Genomic DNA, 17,927 nt, shown 5'->3' on the forward strand with positions numbered 1-17,927 from the left:
ATAGCATCCTAGAAGGTAATAAGCATTTCTCCTGTAGGATGGGAGATCAAGGTAGACAGAGCTACCTAGCATTTCAAAACTATCTTTCTGAAAAGCTCAAGTACAGGGAATCTTTACTGTGACAAACTGGATTGGTGAGAGGCTGAGATCCATGTACTACTAGTTCCATAGGATATAAGTCAAGGATTCCAGCAAGCTAAGTAAAGCATGGAAAGCAGCTGCATTCACCCTTTCCAGAAGCACATGTCCTAGGCTGAGTTGGATACCCCTCCTCCATGTTTCTATAATAGGCAGCATATGCCTGCAGTATCATTTATCTTGTATCATCATAATCTGTTCCTATAACTTTGTCCCTCACTGTGTGACCTAGGAGCACAGGCACTGTTTCTTATTCATCCTTTTACCCTTGTCTTTAGCAGAGAAACTGGTTCATATAGGCATTTAATACATACTTGATGAAGAATTAGGGGAATGTGTCCCTTTGTGCAGTGTCGAGTCTCTCATTTTTTAAATTTCTTTTGTCATCTATTTATTTTTAATTTTTGGCTGAGCATTTAATAACAGAAAATGGAGGTTTTCTTGCGATATCCGGAGGAAGCAAGATTCTCTCCTTAACCCAAGGGACTAGGACTGCTTACTGTGGAGGTGTGATTTTAAAGAAGCCCAGGGCTGCTAGAGGCAAGACTGTGCACATTAACATGAAGACCTGTAGTGAAAACACCCTACTGAAAAGGCTGTGAGGAACTCTGCAAGATTTCCTGGGTGACAGTGTCCATAAATGATGCAGAAGATGCCAGCCACCACCAGATTCCACCAGGCCCAGTTTGGGTACCTAGCTCAGTATAAGATCTGATTAAGAGTTCTGAGCCACGTTTTTATGGCCCTTGATTTCTAGCACCTGGAGATTAACAAGAAAGACTCAAATCGTTTGTTTGGTCTTTGGTGACTGTTATCAGACACAACCACTCTAAGAGCATAATGTTCATAATTAATAGTCAAGGTTTAGACCCCTGAAACCATTTGTATTCTAGAACATACAAGAGATGCCAGACCCTGCTTTCTGTACTGGCCAATCTCAAGAGGGTTACACAAGTTTTTAATAGGTTAGGTTTCATGACAGCCTTGAATGATGCTTTTCTACCTACATAGTTAGGTAGCTTGGGCACTTTGAATATAAGGCAATCAACCACTTGGCTAGACTGAGTTTAGAACAACAACGTGAGTTACCTACAGTAATGAGAAGTGAACGATGAGTGATCACTAAGGGAAAAAAGGCATATGGTGTTAACTCATTTAGTACCCCCCCCCCCCCCGCAAATAGTGTTGTTTTTCATCCAGAAAACAACAGAATCATCTGGACAAGTTCAAGCCCCGGGCAAGTTGAAAACTCCTCACGGCTTGCCCCTCCAAACTGAAGACTTACTGGGAATGGAAAGGAGCCAAATCTGAGCACAGTTAACGAGAAAAGCTCAACCTTCAACTATGTACCGAAACCAAGAGTAAACGTACCTAAATGACTGGGTCCCTGAGGATTGCCCAAACAGTCCCACTGCGCTCGCTGTCTACAATACTATGCCCTCCCTCATCCCAGGTGTCTTTCGGACAGCGTCCGACCGGTGTTCATACAGCCAGATGCCTGTCCACTTTCCCAGCCTTGTGAAAGGTCGGAACAGCTTCCGCGCAGACCCGCCTCGGCCCCTCGGGCCCTCAGCTCACCCCAAGCAGCCAAACAGTCGATCTGCAGAGGCAGCTTTTCTAGGATCGGCACTGGCTCGAAGGCGTCGTGCATGGCGGCGAGCAGTCACTGCAGCAGTCTCAATCGGAATGGGCCGGGCCGGGCCGTGCCTGGGCCGAGAACCAGCCCAGTGAAAAGGCCAACCGTGACGCTGGACCGGGACCCTAGCTACAGGCCATACGACAACACAGCCATCAACACCGGACTTCCTCCGGGACTAAGCCCGCCTCTTCCGCAGCAGAAGCCCCGCCCCTTCCGCCCAGCTTCAAACACGCCTTCGAGGAACTCGCTAGCGCTTGGATTCCTACCTTCACCCGGGATCCAGAGCCTTGTCGTCATAGGGCAGGCTAGCGATGGGGTTTAACAAAAAAAAGTGGGGGGGGGGGGGGAGTCGGGAATCTTAGAACTGTCTCAGGCAGTGAATTCGGGCTTTGGCTTGTTAGCCGGATGGAGATCTGCCATTTAGGAAATTGGCTGTGACGTTTAATCTCCAGAGGCTTTGTTTTCTTATCTGCAAAAGGATGGTAGTGTTCCACACTAACCTAGCGTTTTCGGAGCTTAGCAATTCCTGACCCACTCTAAACACCCAGTAAATGGTTTTTGCATTACCATTATAATCCCAACCAGTTCAAATATCTTACCCTTTTTTAAAGGTGGTTCTACGGCAGTAGTTCTCAAAAGTGTGGTCCCAAGACCAGTAGCATCACCACCACCTGGGAACCTGCTAGAAATGCAGTCTTAGGCCTCATTCCTGCCCTACTGAATCAGAATATCTGGGGGGGGGGGGGGGGTGTTCAATAGTCTGTGCTTTAGTAAGTCCCCAAAGTGAGTCCACGCACTTTAAAATTTGAAAACCACTGCAATAATGAGGTGAATCTGGCAACTCCAACCCCCCCCCCCGCCCCCACTGGAAATAATAGGTAGGTCATAAAAGTAAGCATTTGAGTCTAAAGCAAAAATGTAAATGAGAAGAGGGGTGAGTCTATGATAAAAAGTAAAAAAAAAAAAAATGGCCTTGTTTATTTATTCTCCCCTCCTTCACTTCATTTTTATACAATGGCAGGTTCTTCACTTGTAAATTAGGATAGTTGTCCCATCTTTACCAAATGCTGTTTCTGATAATCCGGTGAAATATTTTCAAGGTGTTAATACTAATACAAAAATTGCTAAATACATCAAGTGTTGTGGCTAATTTTCACCACAGAAAATGAATACCTTGAAAATTTAGAATTGCCAGCTGCTGTCCTGGAATAAGGCCGAATACCTAATAGCTCCAGGCCCAAGGACTAAGAACTAAACAGAGCAATATAATACTATAAATTACTTCTGAACCAGTTTTAAGAAATAATACACTATATCTAAACACAGTGACATAACCCACTAAGAGAAAGCAGAAAGAATTATCAAGTCCCAGTCTACATAATTTACTATACACTCCTGCTTACTAACACAATATTTCTTCCCTAGTCTTAAAGTCAACATCTAACCACCCTCAGAAAATATATGACCAACTATCTTGCTGCATTATAACTATCGTTCACTTGCTAAGTTTCAGTATGGAAGAACAGAGGCACACAATAGTACCACTAGCCTTTTGCTAGTGGGTTAACCTGAGACTATAGTCAGTTCTTCATATCGTTCCTTAGAGATATTGCCTAGGTGTGTTTTTTTTTTAAATCACCACAGCAAACAGCTATAGAGAGATGTTAAATCAATGCAAACACTGTCACTATTGTAGGAGTTAGTAAAGACTGCGGTCATGTGGTCACTGGTTTCACAGTAAGATGATGTAGAACAAAAACCATGGAAGGAAAATTCCAACAAGAGTTAAGGAGGAAGAAGGGTCTTTAGAGGCAAGTCTGAAAAAAAAATGAGGAAAATATATTAATTTTGTTAAAATTTTTTTATATTAAAAAGTGGCATGAACTTTCTATGTAGAACAAAAATCTTGGGAAGGCAAAATTGGACAAAACCATTAAAACAGAAATATAGTGCTTCAAATGAATCCCATCACCTTGTGATGTCTCTTATAACAGTCTCTAAACCAACACCAGGTATAAGAACAGTCAATCCTAAAAGAATGAGCAGCAGTCCAGGGCCTCCACACTACTTCATGCAGGAAAAACTGTTTCAGTTAAGCCAGAAGGACCTGTTTCCCTCGTATTAGCCCCTGCTTACGCATTACAGTTCCTTTAGCAGGGCACCCAGTCACAAGCACGTAGACGGAGTGCCTCTCTGCATCTAGTGCAACACCCAGTGAATGGCATGAAGGCAAACAAAGCATCGCCTAGACTTCCGCAATGCCGCCACCCTTGGAGGCTTACAAAACAGTAGTTAAAAGTTCTGGAGTGTGCACCACATTGCCAGCAATGGGATGTGTCACAATAGCAGATGTCAAGAGTTAAGCTAATATTTCTCTCTAAAGTACATCTGAAATAGAAAAATCTTTAATATACACCATTTGTAAACAAAATTGCACTTGATTTTTTTTAAATGATCTGAATCATACTGTAACAGGTTTCTCTCTTGCGCACTCTTCTTTTTGTTTTAAATCATCGATAGAACCATGGCTCCTTAGCTCAGGACTCTTTTTGTCTCCAAACTACCTCGGCGAGATGTAACCTTGGCTTCTCAGGAAACGGGAAAAAAATTAACAATTTCCCCCATCACCTATGTAAATAAATAAAATTATAGGCAGTTGCTCCTGGAGATTACATATTATGGCATTGATGTCATAGTTCTTTAGAAGATGTTAAACTTTTTAGTTTGATAGATTAAACAATTTAAACATTATAGAAGGCTCAGGAACAACACACATAAGTTGCATAAACATCCATGTCAGGGTGTGGGAAGGAAAGGGGCATCAATGTTGTAAATAAAACACTTGTAGATTTTTCTCATCCTATGAACTTGTTTTCAGTAAGATGTTCTCCTTCTTCCGACATCTCTCACCAGCTCCAACGCACAAAGGTCAAGGAACAGATCAGGTTTCACTGCCTCCTTTAATTCCATGGAGGAGCGTAGAAGATTAACACAGAAGCTGATCTCTTCCCAGATACTGCCCATCTTCAACTGCACATCTTCCCATTTTTTTTACTCCATTTTGGACCTTTCAAAGTGTGTGATCATTCGTTCCTAAGGAAAAAAGAAAAAGTTTTTTCTAAGCATTTTAAATGGTCTACATTCCAAGTATCTTCTACGAAGATGAAACACACAGACATTTCCCACAAGTACTTTTGCTTATGTCCATTAAATAGTTAGAAATGGTTCCTAACTGGGCCGCCTGGGTGGCTCAGCTGGCTAAGCATCCAACTCTTAATTTTGGCTCTTCAGGCTCCGCACTGGGTGTGATGTCTGCTTAGGATTCTCTCTCTCCCTCTCTCTCTTGCCACCCCACCCTACCTGCACTGTCAAAAAGAAAGAAAAGAGAGAAAAAGAAGAAAAGAAAGAAAGAAAGAAAGAAAGAAAGAAAGAAAGAAAGAAAGGGAAAGAAAGAAAAGAAAGAAAGAGAAAGAAAGAAAGAGAAAGAAAGAAAGAAAGAGAAAGAAAGAAATGGTTCCTATCTATGAAGATTTTGAAACATACAGATGTTCAGGCCCAACCCAAGTTAACTGAATCAAAATCTCTAGGTTTGTGGACACTGAACCACAGATCAAAAGAACTGTGTATTTTTGAGTCAAAGATGATGAATAAATAAATACCTACTTAGAAAGTTTAATGAAAATGTGTAGCTCCTCTGATTCAAGAATTTAACTTGAAGAAAAAGTCAAGGATCTGGACAAAGATTTAGCCAGAAATATTACCGCAAAACTCAAAATTTTGACAAAATAGTAGAAAGAATTAAATGTCTAAAAATATATTACTGCATAAACAAAATTATGGTATATCCTTATAATGAAATATTACATATTCATTAAAATTACATTTGATTAAAAAAGCTCTAGAGATCTATTGTACAACGCTGTGCATATAATTAACACTTTGCACTTGAGAATTATTAGGATGGTGGATTTTAAGTATTTTCATAATTTTTTTAAAAAGCATGTTGAGGGGCAGTCTGTTGAGCATCTAATTCTTGGTTTTGGCTCTGATCATGATCTCAGGGTCACGAGACTGAGCCCCACGTCAGATTTTGTGCTCAGTGGGGAATCTGCTGGAGATTCTCTCTCCCTCAGCCCCTCTCCCGACTCATGCTCTGTCTTTCTAAAAATAAATAAATCTAAAAAAATTTAAAACTAAAAAGCATGTTAAAAATTATGTCTGATTAGAAAATAGTACTTAGGGGTCCCTGGGTAGCTCAGCAGGTTAAGCGTCTGCCTTCCAATCAGGTCATGATCCCAGGTCCTGGAATTGAGCCCCATGTTGGGCTCCGTGCTCAGTGGGGAGTCTGCTTTTCTCTCTCCCTCTGCGCCTCCCCCCACTCATGCTCACGAACACACTCGCTCTCACGCTTTCAAATAAATTAAATCTAAAAAAAAAAAAATAGCATTTATAGTATGCTATTTCAATTAAGAAAATTAATGTGCTACCATTAAATTTCTTTTCTTATGTAATTTGTTTACCTTAGAGTTAATATTTTTGATTTTTGTTTTGCTTCATTTGCTAGAAGTACATATCACCAATTTATATACTGAACTCTGACAGAACTGTAAAGTTTTTTCAGTATGATCAATTACATCAGCTAATCTATCCTTTTCACTTTTTTTCTTAGAACTACTCCCCCTGAAGCTCTCTGGTCTGCTCCATTGTGGACTGGATGCCCTCCAAGACTGTTGCCCAGCTATCACTCTCAGAGTTTCTTATATCATCATCCTAGGAGTTTATCCTTGTCTCTCTGTTGGACCCCTTATTTCCTGGATCCCAAGTCTTTCCCTTTTTAGTTCTCTCATTTTGTAAAGAACATTTTCTACTACTTTTCTGAGAAAGCACACATAGGATGTTAATTGTTTTACTTCCTGCATGACTAAAAACATCTTTATTTTACCCTCATATCAACAGTTTAGTTGAATGTACAATTCTAGGTTGAAAATAATTTTCCTCACAATTCAAAGACATTGTTCTATTATGATCTAGCTTCCAAAGTTGAGGCTGAAGAATCTGATGCCATTTTGATTCCTGGTCCTTTAAAACTTGTTTCTCTTATAATTCATTTAAGTTCTTATTCAGTTCTAGAAAGGTTTTCACACAGGGAAATATGAACGGATGGGTAAAGTCAATACCACCAAAAATACTATAATAAACCTGTATCGCCATGAGCGGCCCAACGGGGTTTTACAAACTCAGCCTCTTCCGCCTGAAATATAGTGGTGGCTGGAGAGCTAAAGTCACAGGGAAGCCCTGAGGGCAAACTATTATCAGAAGCCCTCAAGAGGGAGATCTGGGAACTGCAGAATACACCAAAGACAGCAAAGTGTTACAAAGAAAGGTAAGTTTAATTCTGTATCATAGAGTTCTCAGTTATTTCAATGCACAGAACTGCCAAGGAATTTGATATTGTGTGCCACACCATACAGCAGGTCAGTGGGAAATGAACAAATCGTTTTTTCGCAGCCAATCCAAAACAATGAGTTAGAATCAGGCAGATGCTTTCAAAGGGCTTTCTAAAATCAAGAGAGCCCAGAATAACCTAATATTCAGAACGAAAGACATGTCTTCAAGTCTGACCATATAACTTAGGAAAAGAAATAGGGGACATGTATAGAAAGGAAACCATTCTTGAATATTTGGGTTCTCATCTTAGTATTTCTATTCTCATCCTTTTTCAACTATACCAACTATAGTTCTTCAGGGCATTACTGAGTCAAATAAAATTCCTCTGAACAAAGGACCTATGATTCCTTATTAAATCGTTAGACTCACAGTTTATGCACATGATTTGATTACTAACCTCATCTGAATCCAGAAGAGCTGGAAGTGCTCTGCAGAGAGAAACACACCAAAATGAACAACATAAAGTCATAAACAGTTCATAAAGGACAGTGGAATTATGAATGCAATTTAAAGCCTTTTTTTCTAATTATCTAAGATCTGCATCTTATTAATGGCCATTTCAGGGGAATAAAAGCAAATACAAAAACAGAACAGTCACTAGAATTGTACAGAAAAAGAACATGTTCTGCAGTGTGAAAGGGCCAATGTTTAATTAAAAATATAGTCATGGGAAGGAACATAAAAATTCCAAAGAATTATCCCAACGATTTTGGGAAGATATATATATAGCTAAATCTTTCTAAGCAGAAATGTCATCTGAACAAACTGTCCTGATTACTTTTGGTTGTATATCATTTGTAATTTTTATTTAACACCTTTCTAACATTTTTTACTATTCTTTAATTTAAAGAATTTAATCTATAAGCACTCTCATTAGCATGTTCTCTAGCTCATTCACTTAAAGTAATAAAAACAATACTAACTTAAATAGGATTCTCATGGTAATGATTCAAAAACTTACACATCTGTCACAGAAGAAGGAACATTCTCTTCTACCCACTTCAAATCATCTTCCTGCTGGGAACATACAAATACCAGTTGTTACCAAAATGCCCCAAATAATACATGTCAAGTAAGGATCTACAGAGGTCTCAAAATTTTTAAATTTAATCTTTTGGGCATTTTGAAGGAGTATGTATACTCACATAACAAATGGGACCACTAATAATTTTTAAAACTATATAGTCCAATACTTTAAAAACTATGTAAGTGAAATATAAAATGTCTTTAAATGCTTTCTTCTCAATGGTCTAATACCTAAGAGTTTGCCTCATGTAAGTTTATTAATCTCATGTAAGTGAGATTAAACCCTAAAGCCCTTAATGTAGATTGCATGTACCGTTTTAAAACAAACAAACAAACAAAAACCCTAGCTGAATGAAAAAAAATCTTGATTTTTACTACAAAAAACACCTTAGGTTATTAAAAGAGTTATAACTTCCACTGATGAAAATAATTAAATAGAACCATCAGACTAGGGACGCCTGCCTGGGTGGCTTTGTTGGTTAAGCGTCTGCCTTTGGCTCAGGTCATGATCCCATTGGGCTCCTTGCTCAGTGGGAAGCCTGCTTCTCCCTCTGCCTGCCACGCCCCCTGCTTGTGCGCTCTCTCTCTCTCTGACAAATAAATAAAATCTTAAAAAAAAAAAAAAAAAAAGAACCATCAGACTAGTCTGGTACCTCTTCAGAACATAGTAGCAAACCATCTAGTAGTTAAAGATTACTAGGTCTTAGAATCACTTGCTTCTTTTTATAAAGCAAGCTTAGTTACAGCACAGACTTAAAAAATCATTAAGGCCTGTACATAATTACTTACTGCTTTGTTTACTTTACTATTTCCATTTGGTTCTTGTTTAGTACTTCTCATTTTCATTCCTTCTGAAAAGGGAAAACAAAGTAGATGGGTTAAGTACACTAGTAGACCAGCAATGATTTCAAACACGAATTCAGAATGTTAAGCTTACTGAAACTGAATTATACAGCAATGTTTCTCCATCTTTATGCTAGGAAGTTCAAAGCCAGATTTTCAGCTTCTCCAGTAAGCAAACTGGACATTTAATGTGCAGTTATTTACTGAATTTACCACGACTTCACCTGAAAATTTATACCCTTATTTTTGCTGTCCCCTAATTCACCACAGACCAAACTGAGATACAACTGAAAAATGGCTATAAAATAATAAACTATATCCAAGTATCCTGATTTGGATACTCACAAACCGTTACACTTGCTCTATTCTATTTCTAAAAACCAGAAAATAATATTTAAAGCACAAATAAAATTTTATCACTACCAAAGCTTTCTTTTAGCATAGGTTCTTTTTGTTCATCCTCTTCCTCTTCTTCAGACAACGGTGAAAAGGCAAACCTGACCAAACACAGAACAGAAGGAAAAAACTTAAAAACTACAAAAAATGTTCCACAAACTAGATTTTACAGGCATTACTACTGAAACTGCAATGAGTCATTCATAAAATTATTTCGGTGAAAACAAAATAATTCTTCCCCTTCAGAAAGCTCTTGACTGCCTATATGAGCGAGAGAAGCAGGACAGCATCACATCTGATTGAGTGCAGGCTCAGCCACGTACTACTTATGACTGGAGACAAGCTACTTGTTCTCTGTGCCTCAGTTTTCTCATCTGAAAATGGGGATAATGAAACATTACTCACAGAGGTGTTTTCAAAAAAGTAAACAAGTCATTTCAAAAAACGCTTAGAACAATACCTCACACATAGTACGCATTATAAGCATACATAATCACACAGAGGGAAGGAAATTCTTCATGTAATTTAAAATCTCAGCCTTTGAATTCGTAATTAAGTGACAGAAGTCCTGACCTCGTATGTACCAGGTAACTTAAAAATCTCAGTTTCCAAGTGGGGAGCTGAGAAGATGAAGGCCTCATCTTCAGATACCTTTCCTTTACAACTTTGAAGATATTCAGCAAAGCTGCTGCTAGACAGGTAATTCTTTTTTTTTTTTTAATTTTTATTTATTTGAGAGAGAGAAAGCAGGGGGAGGGGCAGAGGGAGAGAATCTTCCAAGCAGACTCCCCGCTAAGTGTGGAGACCAATATGGGGCTCAATCCCAAGACCCTGAGATCACAATCTAAGCCAAAACCGAGAGTCGGACACTCAAATGAATGAGCCACCCAGGCACCCCCAGACAGAATTCTTAGAAAGCTTTAGCTTAGAACTCACTCTGTACTTACTGTTGCCTATTATTTTCATTCTACATTGTTTTTAAACCTTTCATGAATTAAAAAAAAAAAAAAGAAAACTCTTTAAAAGCTAGGAATAGGGGCACCTGGGTGGCTCAGTCAGGTTAATGTCTGCCTTTGGCTCAGGTCATGATCTCAGGGTCCTGGGAATGAGCCCTGCATCAGGCTTCTTGCTCAGCACAGAGCCTGCTTCTCCCTCTGCCCCTCCCCCTGCTTGTACTCCCTCTTCCTCTCTCAAATAAATAAATAAAAATCTTAATAAAAGCTAGAAATAATAGGGAACATACCCATAACCTATCAAAGAGTAACTAGCAAAAATTAACAATAGATGCCAAAGTTAATGATACTTCAGAAGCACTTATTTTAAAGTCAGAATAACATGAGGAGGCCCACTCTCAATGCCTCGATTCAATATTATACAGGAGGGCCTAGCCAACATAAGAAACAGCAATGAGGCAGCAGTTATTATTTGGAAAAGAAAGAATAACATTGCCATTACTTTTGATAATCAATCAATCTACCTGGAAAACCTAGAAATGATCAGAACTAAGAAAACAGAGACACCTGGGTGGCTCAACAGTTGGGCATCTACCTTCGGCTGGGGTCATGATCCCAGGGTTCTGGGATCGAGTCCCACATCAGGCTCCTTGTTCAGCAGAGAGCCTGCTTCTCACTCCGCCTGCCACTCCCCCTGCTTGTGGTCCCACTCTCTCTCTCTCTCTGACAAATAAATAAAATCTTTAAAAAAATAAAAAAAAGAACTAAGAAGACAATGTAGGAGGGTTGATGGGTATGATAAATATATAAAAATCAACAGCATTCAAAGCCCATAGAGCATGTGACTCTTGCTCTCAGGGTCATGAGTTCAAACCCCACATCAGGCATGGAGCCTACTTAAAATAAAAAAAAAATCAGTTAACATTCCTACATTTTTGCCAAAGCCACATATATTATTTTAAAAGAGTGCATCCAGGAATGCCTGGGTGGCTCAATTGGTTAAGCATCTGCCTTCAGCTCAGGTCATGATCCGGGGTCCTGGGGTTGAGTTATGTATCTGGCTCCTTGCTCAGAGAGCCTGCTTCTCCCTCTACCTCCTCTGCCTGCTCTGCCTGCCACTCTCCCTTTGTGCTCGCTCTCTCTCTCTCTGACAAATTAATAAAACCTTAAAAAAAAATGGTGCATCCATACGAGCCATAACATTTTTAAAATATTTCAATAAAAGTTATAAAACATAACTAAAGCACAGGACTAAAATTAGGAGAGCGATACCATGTTCAAGGATGAAAAAATATATATAATTTCCCTAATCAACCCTTCAATTCAATTGCAATCAAAATCCAATAAAGGTTTTTCCTAGAATTAAACAAACAAGCTAAACATTTCATTAAAGAGCAAAGACCCACTAACAATGGATTTTTTTTTTTTCCTTAAGCAGTGAAATAGGAAAGGTAGACTGGGGCTAATCTTTTCCTTTTTTCTTTTTTTTTTTTTAAGATTTGTTTATTTATTTGAGAGAGAAAGAGAGAATGAGCAAGAGAGCGCACAAGCCGGGGGGAGAAGTAGAGGGAGAGGGGGAAGCAGACTCCTCACTGAGCAAGGAGCCCAACTCGGGGCTTGATCCCAGGACTCTGGGATCATGACCTGAGCTGAATGCAGACACTTCACCAACTGAGCCACCCAGGTGCCCCAAAAATGGTTATTTTTTTAAAAAGAAGATTAAGAGGGAGGGCACATACCAAGACTTAACAAACTAAGATAAGACAGCATACTACTGATGCAGGATCAGTGGGATAAAAAAAACAAAACAAAACAAAAAACAGAGAATCCACAAACAATTCTTGAATAAAAGTTCAATTGTGAAATTTTGAAAAAATTATAGAATAACTTTAGACTTCACCTCAAACCAGGAAAAAGTTTCTTAAACAAGATACAAAATATGCAATACATGAAGGAAAAAAAAAAAAAGACAAATTCTGTAACTCCATATTTTCAAGTTTTTCTATGGCCAAAAACACATTAAAATGTTCAAAGATAATCAACAACTAGAAGAATAAATCTGGAATGCTTAGAACAAAATATCGGAATCTAAAATATATAAGGCATTCCTACAAATCAATACAAAAATGATCAATAAGCTGATAAAAAATAATTCAAAAATATAAAAAGCAATTGACAGGAGAACTAAATGACCAGTAAACACATAAAAACCATAAAAAGTAATTCAGTCTTAAATGTAACATTTTAAAAATAACAGTGAATATTCTCATCTACCAGATCTGCAGAAGTTAAATAATGGGGATACAGGAGGGAAGAGGAGAGAGCTCCTCTTGTACTATTGTTGGTACATACGCAATTTGTTTCAGGTTTTTTTTAATGCAATCTGACTTTAATACTTTAAAAATTACAAATGTTCATACCCTTCACCCCAAAAGTCCCAAGCCTAATCTATTTTTCTAATTTTTTTAAACTTTTTTTTAAAGAACACAAACATTAAATGAATGTATAATAAAAAGACAGGCTATTTTCATGGGATAAAAAGATGTCACTTATTTTCTAAGTCTTTTATTAGTATGTCTGATTATAAAATTAGCCATTCAGTTATGTCACCTCATCCTTTTCCTTCTTTGGTGATATGGTTGGGTAACATAAGCTCTTAACTGTCTAAACACAAAAGGGAGGGCATGCCAGAGACATGGATATACACAGAAGAAAGACAGCCAATTCCTAAATAATTGAGATTTGCCAATAGGTGAACAAAGCAAATTCATATATAAATTTTTAATTCCAAAGTACATTACATAAGTTTTCATTTTACCCTATTGTTACGAAGCGACCTGGGCTACTGGCTATAAAAATTGTTCTTTCCTTCCCGACACTAGACAGGTGAAACTCTCATTACAAGTATCACTATCTATCTACTTCCCTTATTTACTCATATACATACATATTAACAGATGTCAGAACTGAAAAACACCTCATATCAACTGTTCAATTCCCTCTCATTATATGAAGAGAAAACTAAGGCCTAGGAAGGTGAAAAGAGGCACCATAACAAAAATCACAATGCAAATAGGAGAGGTGGACAGGAACCCATTCACTGGATTCCAGACCCAGTGAGTATTCTTTACACTATATGACACAGCCCTGACACTGTCACCCATTCAATCACCCCCTAACAGATGCCATGGCCATTCAATGGTTAGCAATATAAATAAGAAATGTTCAAGAACCTCTGGTTGTTTGCAGATGGTCGCCAGAGAACCATGATGACGAAGAGGATCATGGAGAACAGCAACCGCCAGATGGCGTCATCCACCCAAAGCTCCCGCCAATCCTACCAAAGGGGGAGAAGTACATTTTTACACATAATCTTAACTCTTCACAAAGCCCTTGGCATAGAACAAGAATCAATTATTTATTCATTCAACTTACATTTACTAAGAGCCTGCTATGTGCTAGGCAGTGTGCTAAGTGCTGGGAATAAAAAATGAACGAACACTGTTTCTTCCCTGGTAGTGTTTATTGTTGCTAAAGCAAAGGCACCAGCTGAATGGAGCACTTTATTAATGCTTCATTATAGCTCTGAGAATATTTAGGGAATGGTTTTTATACAAGGTAAGAGAAAGTAACATTATGTTGTTACTTTTTATAGTTTTCATTTTTGTTTATTTATTTTTAACAGCTTAGCTCTAGCTTCCAAAGAAATGCTACTGGCCAGTCTCTGTGCTCAAATCTTAAATATGTAGCTTCTGCTCAGATTAGCATTATTCATACATACTTAATGTTTAAGACTCTGGATTTCTTGTTAATAATTTTAGTTAAGGCAAGACTGGATTATGAAAAACTGTGGTACCATTTATAATGTTCTTTCCCAGTATTGGGATATATAGTCAGTCCTTTCTCCCATCATCTGCCGAACCGAACGAAACAAACCTATCATACCAAGCACTGTGATAGTACAGAATACTTAGGAGGAGGAAAGCATTCTAACCCTCAGAGTGGACCCCTAGCCCTAATTTCTTAAAAGGTGTGAACCTTACCACTGTCATTAACATCACTGTGTATGTATGAAACAGTACACTATTCATAAATACATGTGTTTATAACTCACCGACTGACAAGTCACTATCCTGAACTTCATGGTTGTCCAGATGATAAACACAATAGACGCTAACAGGAAATAAAAAACCTCGTCAGAGTATGAATGTTAGTTTATATCCCCAATTACACTCTCTGAGTCTCATCAAGTGGAATCCCACGTGTCCCTAACTCCCAATTCATCACAATCGTTTTCTCTCACTTATTTTAACACATTTATTCAACACAAATTTACGTAACAACTGCTATAAAGCAAGGTGCACAATGTGCACTCTTGCTAACCCTTTCTGTACTTGAAGAATAGTTTCACTTATCATCTGGCTACTTTAGCAACCCGCAGAAGTAGAAAAGAAGGTATTAGAAACATGGCTTTCTCCAATATTATCAATAGTATGACTGCTTTCCCTTTCTTCATCTTTAGTATAATGTTAATTTTTCTTTGCCTGGTCAGATGGAAAAATGGTTGATAAAATGACTGTAAGACAAATAGAATTATTGGTTCCAATCACAGGCTAGACCTCCCTATTCCTGGTACACAAGCCAAAAGGCAGACAAATTAGCCTATGTGGGCTATAGTCTATCCTAATGCATATGCATAATGTATATGTTAAGCATGTTTAATGACATATGTAAAGGCAATATAATAGCAACGTACATTCATCTAAAATCTATGTAAAATTCCATATTTATTTCAATAAAACCAAATATGCAAATATTAATATCTTCTAAAAGAAATCTAAATGCTATATGACACTAATGCTAACTTGCCAAAAAAAAAAAAAAAAAGAAAGTCTCAGAAAAAGAATGGAGATAGGAGAGGGATATACCAAGAGTTAAAATTATATGTAATCAATCTTCAGCTATTAAAACAAGTGGTTGTCAAACTTTTTTGAACCAACCCCTTTGAGAATTTGACTAAAGTGAAAGACCCCTTCCCTAAGTGAAACACACAAAACTTCCTATGTAATTTTAGAAAGCCCATTTATGGACTCTCAGGTTAGGAATGTTTGTTCTGACAGAAATGCATTTAAACAGCAGGAAGCAAGTCCCCGACTTACCTGCCACTGCCAAGATAAGCGTGTTGGTAAAATGTCGGTACAAAGAGAGTTTTACAATGTTCCTCCGAAGTTTTAACAGCTTCATTGTTTGAGTCAAGCTAATAAATATGTGTTTGCAGGTCAAGGAAATCAACATTCAGAAAAAACAATACGCTAGTAAATTAATCCTTACATTTCTTTAAGGATCTTGGGTCATACTAACAGAGCCACGGATGCCAGGCCTCACAGCTCTCACTCTCAACTTTACGAACACTCCAAGCCCACCATGATTAGTAAGAAAGTCTTCATTTTCAATAAGACTTAAAGAGAAGACAGAACCAGGATAAAATGAGAATGCAAAAGATAAGAAAAAAGAAGAAAAATATAAAGGAGAAGTAAGGATAGGAAACTTTCTAGAGAAACAAAGAAAGAGAAGCAAATGGAAGAAAATGAAATAAAAATGAGTAAGAGGCAAAGCAACAGGGGTTAGCATCATTGCCTTTCTTCCTGTAAGGTAGTGTGGCTCTGTTCTCACTGTCCTAGCTAATCCAGTCTAGAGTCTTACATTCATGCCTACAACCTCCCAGAGTTCTACACTCAGTCCTCGTGTGCCATGCTAAGGAACCTGCCATCACTGAGCTATCCTGAATTAAAAGGACCATACAATCACAATTGGCTGAGAACTCCAGGCAGTTAGGCTCTAAAAGCAACAACTCTCTATTTTCAAGTTATTATCTCAAGGATAAGTTGCTGCACAAAGATAGGGGAAAACAAATGACTACTATAGGTGATTATATGCTCTTATATTCGACTTTCAGAATGAGAGGCAGATATGAAAGCAAGTGAGCTGGAGCTCACTCCTGCCCTTCAACCGAGTCCTCGCTGCTACCTAACTATTGGGTCATCTTCTTGTATACTACAGTCCCTCTCCCACTCCTCTCAATATGCATACACTAGAGGTTCACAAAAATATTAGCCCGGAAAAGCTTTGGCCATTTGGACGCAGGACATTTCAGTTTCAAACATTTTTGATATATGAAAATCCCCTCAAATTCACAAAACTACAATTTTATTTACACTCAGCCTTTTATAATAGTCACAGTCCATCAGGACAATAATATTGCACAATACATACGACCAAATAACACAAAAACCAAAATAAATTCTTTAAAATTTCCAAAAAAAAGGTCCAAAAACCTGAATCCTTCATCCAACAGGCCAAGTCCTTAATAAACAAATGTTTACTCTTGAAAAGAAGGAAGAAAAGATTATTCAAATAGAAACTTGTTTGTTATCTGCTTGTTGCCTTTTCCTGTAAATGAAGCAAGATTTATTTCAAAGAGTGAAGTCTTCAAATAATCCCAAGTCAGCTTTTGAAAAGGGGTATAAAACACTTATCCTGCCCCACATCAGGCTCCTCCGCTATGAGCCTGATTCTTCCTCTCCCACTCCCCCTGCTTGTGTTTCCTCTCTCGCTGGCTGTCTCTCTCTCTGTCAAATAAATTAAAAAAAAAAACAAACAAAAAACACTTATCCTATAAGCGTTAAAATCTGCTAAACCTATTTAGAATTTTAAGAGAGTCAAACAACATACAGTTCCTGAAACCATATTTTAAGAATCAAAATATTTACATAATTTTCAAAACATTTAGTAATTGCCAAGGCTGAAGAAACAGTAGGACCACAGCAGCCAGTGATTCCAACACTAAGTGAGGTACACAAGTAAATCCAAAATCGAAATGAAATGCTCATTTAAACAAAGGCCAGAAGCTTTTATCCTGTTCTCAGTCTGCAATCACCAACTCTTGATGGAATTTTTAAAATTAAAAACAAAATAACTGCTTACCTGAGCCCCCAGTTAGACTGAAAATACCCTATTCCCCAAAGTAAGGAGTAATCAATGAAACTGGCAAAAACCATTTGCAGAAAGATCAATGGAAACCCAACTCCAAGGGGAGAAAATGGACCGCCATCAAACAAGCCAATGAGAAGGATATCCACCAGCACAGGGCAGTGTCTAGGAAAGCCAAGGGGATAAAGGCCAAGGAAGCAAGATCAGTCTGGGCCTGCAGACAAAGAAAAAGACGTGGTGAAAAAGAGATGTCTACGGAGCACAGAGAAGAAACCAGCAAATGACTCTGCATTTACATAATCACCTGGAATGATTCTGCATTTGAACTGAAAGAAAATAAAGAATAATACTTTGTACCTACATCATTCTTCCCTTCTGACAAACGATCACATAGAATACATGTCTATAAGCATCTCATACAAACTGTTGACCACAATCTCAATACAATAAAACATGCTGCTAACTGTAACTAATACAAGGCAACCACCACAGAG

The 17,927-nt window shown here is 38.1% G+C and overlaps 2 protein-coding genes across 8 annotated transcripts in view; both read right to left on the reverse strand.

Moving 5' to 3' along the window:
- Window positions 1–1,971, reverse strand: part of VPS39 (VPS39 subunit of HOPS complex) — a 44,268-nt gene extending 42,297 nt beyond the window's left edge. Inside the window, exon 1 of one of the 2 annotated variants that reach the window (XM_026479939.4) lies at window positions 1,717–1,969. In XM_026479939.4, the coding sequence (XP_026335724.1) occupies window positions 1,717–1,789 (73 nt within the window). In that variant the 5' untranslated portion in view covers window positions 1,790–1,969. Of the gene's footprint in view, window positions 1–1,716 lie in introns of both variants that reach the window. The other variant, XM_044392455.3, reaches the window with a different exon arrangement.
- A 1,652-nt stretch (window positions 1,972–3,623) lies between these two features.
- TMEM87A (transmembrane protein 87A) overlaps window positions 3,624–17,927 on the reverse strand; it is a 42,859-nt gene continuing 28,555 nt past the window's right edge. For 3 of the 6 annotated variants that reach the window (XM_057306269.1, XM_057306266.1, XM_057306270.1), the window contains 7 exons: window positions 15,603–15,707; window positions 14,558–14,616; window positions 13,677–13,780; window positions 9,518–9,591; window positions 9,041–9,102; window positions 8,187–8,242; window positions 3,624–7,653 (listed from right to left, as the gene is read on the reverse strand). In XM_057306269.1, the coding sequence (XP_057162252.1) occupies window positions 7,536–7,653; window positions 8,187–8,242; window positions 9,041–9,102; window positions 9,518–9,591; window positions 13,677–13,780; window positions 14,558–14,616; window positions 15,603–15,707 (578 nt within the window). In that variant the 3' untranslated portion in view covers window positions 3,624–7,535. Of the gene's footprint in view, window positions 7,654–8,186; window positions 8,243–9,040; window positions 9,103–9,517; window positions 9,592–13,676; window positions 13,781–14,557; window positions 14,617–15,602; window positions 15,708–17,574; window positions 17,648–17,927 lie in introns of all 6 variants that reach the window. The other 3 variants (XM_057306271.1, XM_057306267.1, XM_057306268.1) reach the window with 3 other exon arrangements.

The sequence above is a fragment of the Ursus arctos genome, unplaced genomic scaffold (assembly GCF_023065955.2).
Source record: "Ursus arctos isolate Adak ecotype North America unplaced genomic scaffold, UrsArc2.0 scaffold_36, whole genome shotgun sequence".
In the NCBI taxonomy this organism is placed as follows: Eukaryota; Metazoa; Chordata; class Mammalia; order Carnivora; family Ursidae; genus Ursus; species Ursus arctos.